Source organism: Gracilinanus agilis, chromosome 2 (assembly GCF_016433145.1).
Source record: "Gracilinanus agilis isolate LMUSP501 chromosome 2, AgileGrace, whole genome shotgun sequence".
Lineage (NCBI taxonomy): Eukaryota > Metazoa > Chordata > Mammalia > Didelphimorphia > Didelphidae > Gracilinanus > Gracilinanus agilis.
In genome coordinates this window covers 639,744,701-639,758,444 of record NC_058131.1, presented here as the reverse complement: position 1 = coordinate 639,758,444, position 13,744 = coordinate 639,744,701, and the positions used below count along the sequence as shown (strand labels likewise).

Genomic DNA, 13,744 nt, shown 5'->3' with positions numbered 1-13,744 from the left:
GACCTTTGAGACTGTAAACTGAAAGTACCATTCTTACCAATAAGAAATCTGAAGAAGGCTCAAAGAACTTCAGTGATTTGATTAAGATTTCCTGGTCAAGACCTGGCAGAGCTAAGGCTGGAACCCACTTCTCTCAAGTCCAAAGCTAAGCTCTTTCCACTATACCACAGTCACCTTTGACCCTGCAGTGTTCAATGCCAAATCAATTCATTTAGAAATGTCAGCACTGTAAGTTACAAATCCAAACTAAACCCCTTTATAAACTATCATCATTCATCACATGCCTAATGAAGTGGGACATGAAATTCTTGGCACATTTTCTTCTGTTTGTTTCCTTGTATTTTCATGCAAAGAGTTATTGGTAGAATGAGACTCTGAAGCAGTTCAACCCAGTTTCACTGCCAGAAACTCAATGGGAATCCTTGCTTCTTCTTCATCCTCTCTTCTTTCTGCTTTCGGCTTCTCTACAGTGTTGCCTTGTGGCGTGGAGTTCAAGCAGCATTGTACAGGGCTATCAAAGCATAGAGAGCTACAGCGGAGGCCAGCAGGACCCCCACCCTACCCCCTTCTCATCCCCCAGTTACAGAAAATCGTAAAGTTGCTGTGATGCCTGATTTGAATGTTTGCAAAGAAAACCTTTTGATATATAGTTGGTTTTTGAAATGCAGAATGTCTGATTTTGCTTGATAGGGAAAAAAGAGTTTGAATAGGTGAATGGGAGAAGAGGCAGAGTTGGAGGACAAGATTTTCCAAACTTCTTCTAAGCTCTGAGCTCCTATGATCGCTGATCCTTCTGTAGGAGAGAGAATAGAGGGAGTAAATTTGCTGCTCAACAAAGCATGCAATTTCAGTTAAACCTGATTGTAACTTGGCTTATTATTAGAAAGGCAAGAAGGTACAGGGGGAAAAAACATATTGACTTTGCAAGACCTAGATTCAGGTCCTGGCTCTGTGCAATCTTAAGCTTTTTACTTCAGTTTTCTCAGCTGTAAAACAAAGGGCTTGGGTCAGATGAGTTTTTAAAAGCCTTTCTAGAGCTAACAACATATTATGGAAGCCATATCACCCCAAAACATGCCTGTAATACAGCTGAGGTCTAGTATGAGATCAACCCATGAAGGCTTTAGTCCCATTTTCAAATCCTAAGATTCCAGTGGACTTCCACTGCATTTTACTTCACATAAGAAGTTTTGCAGAGTCAGCACAGTATTTGTAAGTCTTGACAGTCTCTCTGTAAATATAAATTTGAAAATCAGGTTGAGATCTAATATTTAGCCTTGGAGCTGTTTTAACAAAAAGTTAAATGAGCACATTCCAGAGATGTGCCTTTTCAAAGTCCTCTCCTGCCTCAGAACACTCTGTGCTAGAAGCCTTTGGTGTTTTGTGTGTGTGTGTGTGTGTGTGTGTGTGTGTGTGTGTGTGTGTGTGTTTGCAGTTGCTTTTTTTTTTTTTTTGGTGTTTTTTAAAAAACATTATCTTTTAAAGGATCCTCTCCACCCCCTTCCCCTGACTGCCAAATATGTTCTTAAACTAATATGTATAGAGTAGACCATGTTCACAATCTCTCAAAGGTCAGTTGACAGATAACACCTGCACCCTCTTCCCAGAGCATTGATTGCTTTCCCTTTACCCTCATTTCTATCTTGTTAATGTGTTCCTTGCTATTTTTGGCCTTAGTGCTTGGATGGTATTTTGGTTGGGTTAGCATCCAATGTGCTTTCTCTTTTGCCCTCCATTTCCTTGCTATGGCGGCACTGTAGTAGCATGTCCATGAGAGGCTTAGCCATATGAAACACATCTTGGATGATCATTACAGTTACAAGGATTGACGGAATTGCTTTTACTTCCTTAAGGCTAAGGGTATCCCAAGCAGGAGTAGTAGAAAAATGGCTCTATTAGGGGAATCTTTAGGTTGGATTTCATAGCCTTTTGTTTTTCCCAGCCTATGGGAACATTCTTTCCCTCCCTTACTCCTAATTGTTGCAGGGAGTGAGTTTTCCCCATGAGCCCAATAATATAAATTCCGCAGCACTTCTCTGGAGAAGTAGGGTTTTTTTAGAGGGAAGATTGGTTTGCCTTTTTTTTTTCTTTTTAATCTTTGATTTTATATTCTTGCTGAGAAGTCCTATCTCTTTTCAAATCTAGCTTCCTTGACAGTCAGATTGCTCCATTTACTGTCAGCTTTTAATATCCTCTTGACCAGGACTCTTCACCAGTCTTGTCCCAGGCTTGTTGAGATTGACACTTTTCCTCAGTGCAAGGAGAAGCTTTATTCTCTGGCAACATGCTTTTGGAAAGGAGGGAAAGGGAAAAGCCTTTCTCAGTTTAATTGGTCTCTTCCCAGGCCTCCTCTTCCTTTTTAATATTCACTGCCACCTCCTCTGTTGAAGGCAGTTTGCCTGTTCCCACATGGCCTTTTTCTTTTAAAAGCCTGCATGTTGTGGTGGTCCCTGACCTATTCTAAGAAGCAAGAATCTTTAAAACCCAGGCCCAGAATAGGATTACCCATAGAAAGCAGATCATCAGGGTTTTACATGGTTAGAAATTGAAGCCATTGGAAACAGAGGCTCTACTAGGTTCTACTTGCAATTGATGGACTGGATGAGGACAATAATGCTGGCTTCCAAGGCTGGGCTCCCCTTCTCTGGACTGTTCCCATAGCAACAGAGCCATTCTTTAGAGGGTAAGCTCTGTTAGGAGGTCAGGTTGGGGATGACTGAACTGGACTCCGAGCAACCTGGGAGGTCTGGGGAATGGGAAAAGCAGTCTTGTTTCTAACCTCCAACTGTGTGGGACTTGGAGCAAATCTACATGTATAGCACTGCAAAACAAATAGGGACAGCATTGTAATAGAAATAATACAAATGTGGATAGGGAAGTGGTAGACTGGAATAATAACTAAGGGGATGGACTTGACATCAGGGAAGCCTGGGTTCAAATCTCACCCTCGAAGCTTACTAGCTGTGCTACTTTGGACAATTCATTTAATATCCGAGTCTCAATTTCCTCATCTTGAATATGGAGATAAAAATACCTCTAGTACTAGTAACATAGAGTAGCTATGAAAGATATAGGATTGTCATTCAGAGGCTATTTGACCCATTTATTTGACAGACCAGGAGACGGAGACTAAGGGACTTGAAACTCGTTATTTGACTGTAGAACATGTGCCTTTTCTGTTTTACCACATGGAGGTCATACATGTAAAATAATACTATCCAGGCTGTTACAGAAGTCAGTGCGATTTGAAGCTAATGAATCTGAAATTGCACTAAATCTTTTGGGACACTCTACATGAACAATAGTTTTTATTTCAAGTGTTCCACAAGAATGACAGGTCTTTAATTGCTAATCAAGTCACTGGATCATAGACTGAAAATTGAAAGAGACCTCAGAGACCAATTAATCTGACACTTGTGTTACACAGTAGGATCTGAAGTCCAGGATGTTTAATTGACTTGTCCATCATATAGGTAGTTAAGTGACAGAATCTGGATTTGAACTCAAGGCATTTGATACCACTTCTAACATACCTTTCACCTCATGATGCTCCCTTTCCAGGATTTAAAATTCTGGGTGGTAGAAGTATGAGCCTTTCTCTTTTGTTGTCAATTTTTTTTAATGAAAACTCCCAAATATAATAGCCTCCACACTCTTTTGTACTTGAAAGGAATGCTTCACAGGGCCTTTTGTAGCCCTGGACCATCGGAGTTGAGCAAGTATTTTGAGGTTGTCTCTTAGGTTGAGAGCCATACTCAGACCCATCTGTTACATCTCTAGAGGCTCCTGAGAAAATGAAATTAGAACTTATTTTAGCAGGTTTCACTTTCAGGTTAAATCCTTGATTCCTTCCTTTCTTCTCCCCCTCAAAAAAAAATCTTCTGATTCAGAGTGCTACCATGCAGGTAAGGTTTACCTTGAGAACCTATTTTGCCTTTCTCCTTATCATCCCCTTCATTGTTTTCTGTAAGCTGGAGGTATGGCCAGCCTGTGGGTCTTGGGTCCCCAGCAATATTTGGGTTGTGAAAGTGGTAATAGTTATTGTTCATTTGTGCCCATTTTTCAATAACCCATGGACATTTCTAGAAACTCTAAGCTGGCTTGCTTTTACTGCCCTTTTCTGCTTTGGGGCCACTTTCACCCACTGTTGGTTACTTTGTGCTTAGGGAACATGGAACAATTCAGATTCAACAAACATTCATTACTCACTTATGTGCAAGGCACACTCACTAAGTAGTAGAAGATAGAAAAATGGTACAATCTTTGCCCTTAGGAAACTTCTAGTCTAAAAAAAAGAAGAAATTTCTAGACTGATAATGTAGAATTAATAAGACCACGCAAATATATTATACAAAGGTAAAGCAGGCAAAGGTGGATCAGGTAAATTGCTATCAGAAGTTTGATGAAGGAGACATCATTTTCATCTGGTGGACTCAGGATAATCTTTATAGGCAGAAGGGAGGAACTTCAATATATAGAGATTGGGGGATGAGAGGCTATGTAAGTTAGTAGCTAGACTATTGGACTTAGAATTAGAAGGAGACCTGACTCTGACATTACCTGGATTACTATGGGTAACCTTCTTGAGTTTTCTCATCTGTAAAATAGGAAACAAGAATTCCTTCATACCTACTTCACAAGATTATTTTGAAGATCAAATGAGTTTGTGCGTATAAAGTGCTTTGTGAAGGTGAAAGGACTACCAAAATTCCCTCTGTTATTATTGATCATTGTTGATGCTGTCTTAGCAGGGTGGAGAGGGGACACTGTCCTAAGCATGGGAAACTATTTGAGCAAAGGAGTATAACTGAGAGTTGACAGCAGTTGGAATCCTTTTGCTATGTGGACAGGAACAAGAAATGCCAGGAGTTACAGTTGGACCATCAATGGGGACCTGTATTCTATGCTGCTTCATCTCCAAACTGCCATAGAAAACTATTCTATTTGCTGCCTGTACACCTCCCGGTATCTTGTTCCTTACCGTCCCACCTTCCCCTCCCCCCATCCCCCCAGCAAATGCTGAAAGATGGATATTTAAAAGTAAAATTGTACAAGGAATGTATTCTACATATTGTTTATATAGCTCTCTAATGTAAAAAAAATGTTTTTATTTTTTTCCTGCCAGAACATTGACAGAGTGGTGTTTGTTGGGAATTTCCTTAGAATCAATATGGTCTCTATGAAGCTCTTAGCTTATGCCATGGATTTTTGGTCCAAAGGACAGCTAAAAGCCCTGTTCTTGGAACATGAGGTAGGTATGACATATATGGATTCATTTGCCTAGTCAAATAAACACCCACCTTTTTATAGGGATAAAGGAATAGAGATTGGACTTGTGATTGAATTGGTTTAGGGAACTTCTGGATGAAGAAACTCCCTCTCTTAGTACAGGTCATCATCTTCTCTGCAACCTGTAGTCTTCAGACTCAGGGAATCTCTCTAGAGCAGTGGTGTCAAACTAAAAGAGAAATGGGGGCTACTAGGGGGCAGCTAGGTGGCTCAGTGGATTGAAAGCCAGACCTAAAGATTGGAAGTTCTGGGTTCAAATTTGGCCATAGATACTTCCTAGCTGTGTGACTCTGGGCAAGTCACTTGACCCTCATTGCCTAATCCTTATTCCTTTTCTGTCTTGGGATCAATATGTAATATTGATTCCAAGATGGAAGGTGAGAGTTTAAAAAAAAAAAAGACATGGAAGCCACTGAACCATACATTAGGATCCCTGCTGGTTGCACATTGACTTAGAAAACCACATATTAACATTATCTATATTCTGTTGCATTTATTTAAAAATATATTTCCCAATTACATTTTAATCTGTTTTGGGCTTCAAGGGGGTGAGTAACTTGTCTAAGATTATATAACCTGATCTTCTGGGCTCCCAGACCAGCTATCCACTAAACCATGTCTTCCCCTTACATGTATAGAGCTTTGTAATTTAGCAAGTGATTTCAAGCTTTGTGAAGTCAGTAGTGTAAGTGTGATCATCCTCATTTTGCATTCGAGGAAACTAAGATGTCAGAGAAATGAAGTGACTTGCCTATGGTTATATATACCTAGGAAACATCAGAGTCAGACTGTGGAATTTTACCTTGTCATTCCTCTCTATTTTTTTGTCTGCCTGTCTGTCTTTCTGTATCATACTTTACTGCCTCTCCAAATAAAGAATACCTTTCAGAATTGTTGTTTTCCTTAATTGATGAAATTGTCCCCTTAGTCTAACAATCTGGAAGATAAAGATATTGGATTGTACTTCACATTCACCTCAAGAAAAATTGAAGGCTTCTTTCTTTTTTTTCTCTTTGGAATTTATTCTGTATGACTGTGATAATGAGTAGCCATTGTGAGGCCTCTTGGCTCCATCTTTAAGGCTCTATCTAAACCATGTGTGGAATGATTGATTATTTTTTTCTTAAAGAATAAAGAGGCAAATGAGTTACGTTTTATTTTCTTACAGTACATGAAAGCTTGTGATCAAGTTCATTAGTCCTGTTGTTCTCATCTGTAGGAACATTACTCAGCTAGTACTAATCACAACTAATCCAGGATACTCATTGGTGAAAATGAATGCTGAAGACAGCACAGTATTTTCATCCCTGCTTATGTTTTCTGAAGACCCATACTCAGAATTTAGTGCTGAAAAGGAAGTAGTCTGGTGACTTCATTTTACAGATGAGGAAATTGAGGTTCAGAGAGGGAAACTCTTCAGCTTGACATTTAAAGACCTTCACCATCTGGCTTTAGCCTTCCTTTTCAGGATCAATGCATATCATTCCCCTTCTTGTACAAATCATTCTAGAGAAACTGGCCTACTTGCTATTCTCTGACCTTGGCATTCCATTTGCTATTTCCATTTCTTTGCACAGGTCATCTTTCCATATCTTTGGTACATATCTTCCTTTGTTCCACCTCTTAGATGCCTTGACTTCTTTCAAGGAAGATCATGTGCCAATTCCCACAAGAAGCCCTTTTTGATCCCTGCAGTTTTTATGGGTCTCTCCTCAAATAATAGAGAGAGAGAGAGAGAGAGTGAGTGGTGTATGTGTGTGTGTGTGTGTGTGTGTGTGTGTGTGTGTGTGTGTGTGTGTGTGTATGCACAAAGAAGTTTTATTCTATTTTTATAGCTTTATAGGATTTTAGAGTTGGAAGGGACCTCAAAGGCCATCTAATCCAACCCCTTTATTTTATAAGGGAAGAAACTGAGGACTGGAGGGGTTAAATGACTTGTTTAAGGTAACACACCCAGAATCTGATTCCAGGCCTTTTGACTAAATACAGGACATTTTCCACTCTATCATATTGCTCATTGGATTAGGTTGGAAAGTGATTTGCCTATGGTCACATTGCAGATTAGTGAAAGAGCTGAGAGTCCAAAAGAACATCAAGGGATTCTTTTTCTCTAGCTAAAATTCAGCATGATAGATTACTCTGTAGAATACCGGGCTATTTTCTTTGGTCCAGGTACACCCAGTGGGCAGAACTTTCATTCAGTTACCAGAAGTATTGAGGACCCTCCTTTCATGCTCTCCTTACCCCTTATAATCCTTTGTATTGTCAAGTTGAGTTTCTCCAATTTTCTTTATACTTAAGGCTGTTATTTGAGTGAAAGGCAAAGTTACCTGTTAGAAAATGAACTTTGTCAGCCATATTATGCAATCATGAATTAAACATAGAACCTTAGGGCTAGAAAGCCCTTAGAGACTGTTTAATCCCCTTAGATCATGCATGAGAAAGTGAAGACAGAAGGTGAGATAACTTGCCCTGAGAGTCAAGGTCATAGCCCAGGCCCCTGATCTACCAGTTCCAATGTTCTTTCACTCTATTGGGCTGCCATCCTAATGATCCTCCACTAGCATTAATTAAGCACTTTTCTCTAAGCCAGGTATCATGCTGAGCCCTAGAGATACAAAGAAAGGTGAAAGATGAAATGGAACTCTGCCCTGGAAGGAGCTTATATCCTTAATAAGAACATTTTTCAGGAAGTTCAAATTTTGCTTTTGATCTCATTATTTCCTCTTTGTGATCGTTTACAATGCTATGGTGGCTGATGAGATATCATTCTCATTATTTCTGCTCTGGAGCTTAAAGGCATCTTTGTTCCTGAGGCAGGAGGGCAACAGTCCAGTTCTGGGTATAGAGAAGGCAGCCCATCTCTTCTCTTCAATGCATTTCCATGACTTTCGATATAGTTTGTCCTTGGAGTCAGAGGATCAGGGTTCAGATGACTGCCCTGCTGCCCTGTGGTTGTGAATAAACTACTTAACCTTTTTGTCTCAGTTGTCAAATGAAGCTTCCTTCCAGCAATAAGTCCTATGACTGACTATAATTAAGCAAGTTCCAATAGATGAGAGAACCTTGGGACTTATCAAATTGAATCACAGTCTCAGAACTAGGGGAACTTCTAACATCACCCAGTCCTACTGGCATCTTAACAATCTTCTTATCTGTTTATCTAACCCAAGTGATCATCCAGCCTAAAGACCTCCATTTTTAGGGCCCCTGCTACCTTCCAAGGCAGCTCATTCCATTTGTAAATGACTCCGACTTATAGAATGTTCTTCTTTCCATCAAACTTAAATTGCCTCTTTACCTTTTCCATCTATTATTACTTGTCCTGCCTTCTGGGGTCCTCCAAAGCAAATCTGGTTGCTATTCCACATGACAGGTCCTTCAAATATTTGAAGACAGATATCCTTTACTCTTTGGGGCCTCTTCTTTCTCAGCTCAATATCCCTAGTTATGGAAACTCATGTGGCATGAACTCAAAACTCTTCCCTTTCCTGATTGACCTTCTCTGAGGACACTTTTTAGCTTATCTCTTTCCTTTCTACAGTGTCACTGAGAACTGAACATATTTTTCTGGATGTGATTTGACCAGGAGCAATGTTATCATTTTCCTAGTTCCAATCACTGCCTCTCCTGATGCAATCTCAAATTGCATTAGTTACTCATTGAACTTGTAGACCCATAAAACTCCTAGGTCTTTATGAGATTAATGGTTGTTAAAGCACATGTCTCCCATCTTGTATGTGTGAAACTGATTTAAGAAACTCATAAGATCATACATGGAAAATTGGAATCAACTCCCTAATCTTATAGATGGAAACTGAGGTTCAGAGAGGAAAGTGAATTGCTTAAGCCTACATAGCAAATGTCTGAGGCAAAATTTGCATTCAAGTCTTCCTAATAACACCTGCCAAGGTGCCATTTAGTTGTTAAAGAAATAAGACTTTACATTTCAAGTATAAAGCTTTTTTACATTTTACTTTTAAATTTCATTCTTATAGATTAAATGTAGTCTCCTGGCCTATTAAGATCTTTAGAGTCCTGATTCAGTCGGCCAATGTATAAACTATCTTTAGCTGCTCTGAGTCATTTGCAAATTTAATAAATATTGCTATTTTTGCCTCTTTCCATGTCATTGAAAGGGGGAAGGGAATCAAGCATTTAATAAACATCTGCTATGTGCCAAGTGCTACACTAAATACATTACAAATATTATCTTGTTTGATCCTCACAATAACGCTGGAGGTAGGTTCTGTTATTAGCCTAATTTTATACTTGAGGAAACTGAGGCACCTAGAGATTAATTGATTTGCCCAGGGTTACATAGCTAGTCAGTATTTGAGGCTGGATTTGAACCCAGGCTTCCTGATTCCACTGTGCCACAAGCTGCCTCCACCAGGCCATGCTGGGTCCTTGATCACTGCTTTTGGGTTGAAGGAAGAGATGGGCTATAAAGGAAGGAGGAGACAGACTAGATGGAAATGAGAATAAAGATTAAAGAAGGAAGAAAACTAGAGCAGAAGGATTTTTGGAAAAAGAATAACAAAGGGCAAAAGATAAAGAACTTTTGGAAGAGCTTGAGCAGTTAGCCTGAAGAATGAACTATCCCTTTAAAAATAAAGACACAAGAAGAAAAGCCTAAAGGGATAAATTGAGAGGTATATAAAGCCTCTTAGTTCTAGTGCTCAGAAGGCAAATTTAAGCTGTCTGTTAGCCCCTATATTACTAGAGAGAGCCGAGGAAGGAATTGCTTGCTTGGGTGCCTGTACCAAGGGGTGGGCCATGCAAAAAATGTCCTGAGGTATTGGGAAGAGGGGGAAAGAAGTAGCTCCCCAAGTACTGGCTGTGCACATGCCAAAGTTTCACCAATAGGGGATCTAGGGGTATCCTGACCTGCCCAAAGAACATTAGAAGGTGGAAGAATGTCAGGCAGAGGAGAGAAGGACCATGGGGCACTTAGATTTAAAGAACTCAGATTTGATGAAAAGGAGGGATTTGCACACTCAAGAGTACCCTACCTAAAAAGCCAGATTGGCTCCCTCTTGCCTTTGGGACAAAATTCAAAACTGTCAGCTTGCCTTTTTTTTTTTTTAACCCTTATTTTCTGTCTTAGAGTCAATACTGTGTATTGGCTCCAAGGCAGAAGAGTGGTAAGGGTAGGCAATGGGGGTCAAGTGACTTCCTCAGGGTCACACAGCTGGGAAGTGTCTGAGGCCAGATTTGAACCTAGGACCTCTCGTCTCTAGGTCTGGCTCCCAATCCACTGAGCTACCCCAGCTGCCCCCTGTCAGCTTAGCTTTTAAAGCCCTCAGTAGTCTGGCTCCTACAAACTTTCTCAGATTTGCTCATAAGATTGTTTCACTCATCCTACATTTTAACCAAATAAGGCAACTAGCTCTTCCATCTCCTGCTTTTCTGTATTTCCAATTTCTCTCCCCAGACCTATCCCTTCTCTTTATTCCCAATAACCTGGAATTCATTCCCTCCTAACTCTTCTCCCTCTTCCTCCTTCTAGGCTCAGCCTAAGTATCACCTTCTTCCTGAAACCTTCCTGAAGCTTCCCCAGCTGTATTTACCTTATTTTTACTTGTATCTCCCCCGTTGAGTATAAATTCTTTGAGTGTAGTGACTATTCTATGTTTTGTATGTGCCTATTGTAACTATTTTTATTGCCTGTTTATTATGTACTTACATATGTACATGCTCTCTCCCCTGAGCTTTTCTAAGGGAGGGACAACTTCATTTTTGTCTCTGTCTCTCTAGCATTGAGCCCAGTTCACAAAAATTATTAGATGCTAAATAGATGTTGATTGAGTATAGAGACCACTTAATGATGTTTGATAGAAATTAGAGTTGAACTATTATCCATTTTAACATTTCAAGAATTTTTCAGGTCATTGGCTATTTTAGCAGTTTTTCTAAATAGTTTCTTATCACATGCTTTCTCTTGTTTAAAGGGCTATTTTGGCGCTGTTGGGGCCCTACTGGAATTGTTCAAAATGACTGATGATCAGTAAAAATGCCACCTGGAGAAAAGTTGGGAAAGATGCCCCTGTCGAGGTTGCTGCTGGAGAAAGTAAAAGCCACGATCAGGATGGGAACGAAGCCATTTTGGCAGTCGTACCTGCTGGATTTGTAAATAATTTGAAATCCTTGTAGCTGATCTTTTACTCTTGGGGTTTTGAGCATAGAATTCAAAGTTCACATGGGGAATACAAGAATTTTTTTTCTTCCTGTATACTGTATTTTTTTAAAAAATAAGGACAAAATGTGCAACGTGGCCAAATGTCCCAGTTTTATGCATTCGTTTTTAAAAAAGCTGAATAATGTTTCAGAAGGACCTGAAATGTAATAGCTTGTTTTTCTTCTGGGGTTTACTGATCAGTGTGGTAATTTTAACTTCATTTAGTAATCACTCTAGGAGATTTTTATCTTGACTTATATTTTTCATGACGTTTCATGATTTGCTGTTGGTTTCAAATGAAACTACAAAGCTAGCATGTTTTACTGTGAATGCTTTTCCCCCCCTTTTTGAGTTTGTTTTTTTGTTTTGTCTCATATTTCTGTCTGTGAATGAATGTCCCATGGAAGGAGATCTGTCTTCCAACCTCAGTTTCTGCCCTCTTCCTCCACACAGCAAGAAAACATTTCTGTGAATTGATAATATTCACTTTACCCAAGGCGCTGACCACTCTACTGTCTTAGCAATGAGAACTAAGGCTTTATGAAGTATCCATACAGTGAAGACTCCAAATATCACAGAGTCACAAGCCTAGAAGGGGCCTTAGACCATAGAATGTCAGAAGTGGAAGGGACCTTAGAGATTAAGTCTAGCCTCCCTCATTTTATAGGGAAGGAAACAGACACAAAGAGTACAGTGAATTCAGTTTTGCATAGCTGGTGACAGAACTGGGATTATAACACAATGCTATATATAAGAAACACTAAATGTCTACTAGGTACAGAGGACTTTTTCAGCACAGAAAGAGAAACTTTAGATTGGTCCAGAACATGGGCAGTTGGGCCACCTGATTGCCAAACCAAGATTTGTTCTCTTATTTTATATTACCAGATAGTGGCAGTAAGGAAGGAAATGAACATTTTTGCCTTTGTCCACTACTGGCATGCAGAGGACAACCAATATATGATTTAGTTAAGTAAGTTCTAGGGAGTCATCTCAGGCACACAGCTGTCAAGTTTTCAAATTATGATTTGAACCCAGGTCTTCCTGTAACTCCAAACCCAACACTAGCCATTAGGTTATGCTGCCTCTTGGTTTATTTTATGTCAGCAATTCAATACTGAATGAAACCTGACACACTTTATGGAGATATCTTTCTAACCCCCAAAAAGGTAAATGATACTAAATTATTATGTTTGTCACTTGAAGGGAAGTCTCCAATAGTATTCTGAGCTTGTCAAAATTCTGATGCAAAGGATCACAGAAAGAACTAAAATAATGGCATGAGATTAACAGGTGATAATTAGTCAACAAACTATTTGTCTTTTTTGTACATAAGCCCCAGAGTATTGTAATGAGAAATCTTATAAGTAGAAATTTTTTAATGTTTTCACTTTTAATATTCGAGAAAGATGTTATTTGTAAAAAACAAAATTGTTTTGCTTTATTGATTTTTTTTTTGGATCAAAAAATTTTTTTATTTTCAAAAGGTATTCTGCTGACTGCTAACTTTGGTTTTGTTCTCCTTTTACCTTTGCTTTGATGACCCTGGACAAAATAATAGAGCTGATTTTTTAGCTTTGGTTTATTAAAGAAGGGAAGTTAGGAAGGAGAGTCTGATCAAAAGACAGTCTGGATCAAAAGAGATTGGTTGACTTCCCTCTGTCTTTTGAATGGAGTCATTAATTTTTACATCTTCAGGTTTTGAAGAAGCAGATACTAATTGAAGTGTTGACTTGTCTGGTTGAAATAAAACTCATTCCTGTTGTGATGTGTTTTGTGTATATGTGGGTTTCATTTCTGAACTCCTTTGTCTTGATTAAATATTATTTGAATAATTTAGATTTTTTTGAGTTTGAAAAACATTATAATGTTTTCCCCCACCAAATACTATGTAACCTAAGTCTTTCATATAAGTCTCTTGGAGACATGTAATATCTTGTTCCCTCAATGGAAACTGTGCTATTTTGTGGGATTTTTTAATTTTCTAGCTTCACCAGCTCTCAACATCTTTTGAAAACTTTTGAAATGGAGATTTTCCTTTTTAATATTAAAAATGCTCCCTGGATAATTCTGTCAACATTTTTTCATTCTGAAAAAGTGTCATCATCATGTCTGTTATTCTAAGTGCTTCAGTTGTGTTGATCCGCATTTTGTTGTTGTTGTTGTTGTTTCAGATCTGTGATTTCACTACAAACTGACTAAAAGAATATAGGCAACTTGGTCAGTTTTATATGCAAGAGTACAAATCCATACCAGCTAACTGCCTTACCAGTT

At 39.0% G+C, this 13,744-nt stretch overlaps 1 protein-coding gene across 2 annotated transcripts in view; it reads left to right on the top strand.

The window, feature by feature from the left end:
• PANK1 (pantothenate kinase 1) overlaps window positions 1-13,538 on the top strand; it is a 74,867-nt gene extending 61,329 nt beyond the window's left edge. For both annotated transcript variants that reach the window (XM_044665668.1, XM_044665669.1), the window contains exons 7-8: window positions 5,126-5,251; window positions 11,244-13,538. In XM_044665668.1, coding sequence (XP_044521603.1) covers window positions 5,126-5,251; window positions 11,244-11,303 — 186 coding nt within the window. In that variant the 3' untranslated portion in view covers window positions 11,304-13,538. The remainder of the gene's footprint in view (window positions 1-5,125; window positions 5,252-11,243) is intronic.
• The last annotated feature ends 206 nt before the right edge of the window (window positions 13,539-13,744 follow it).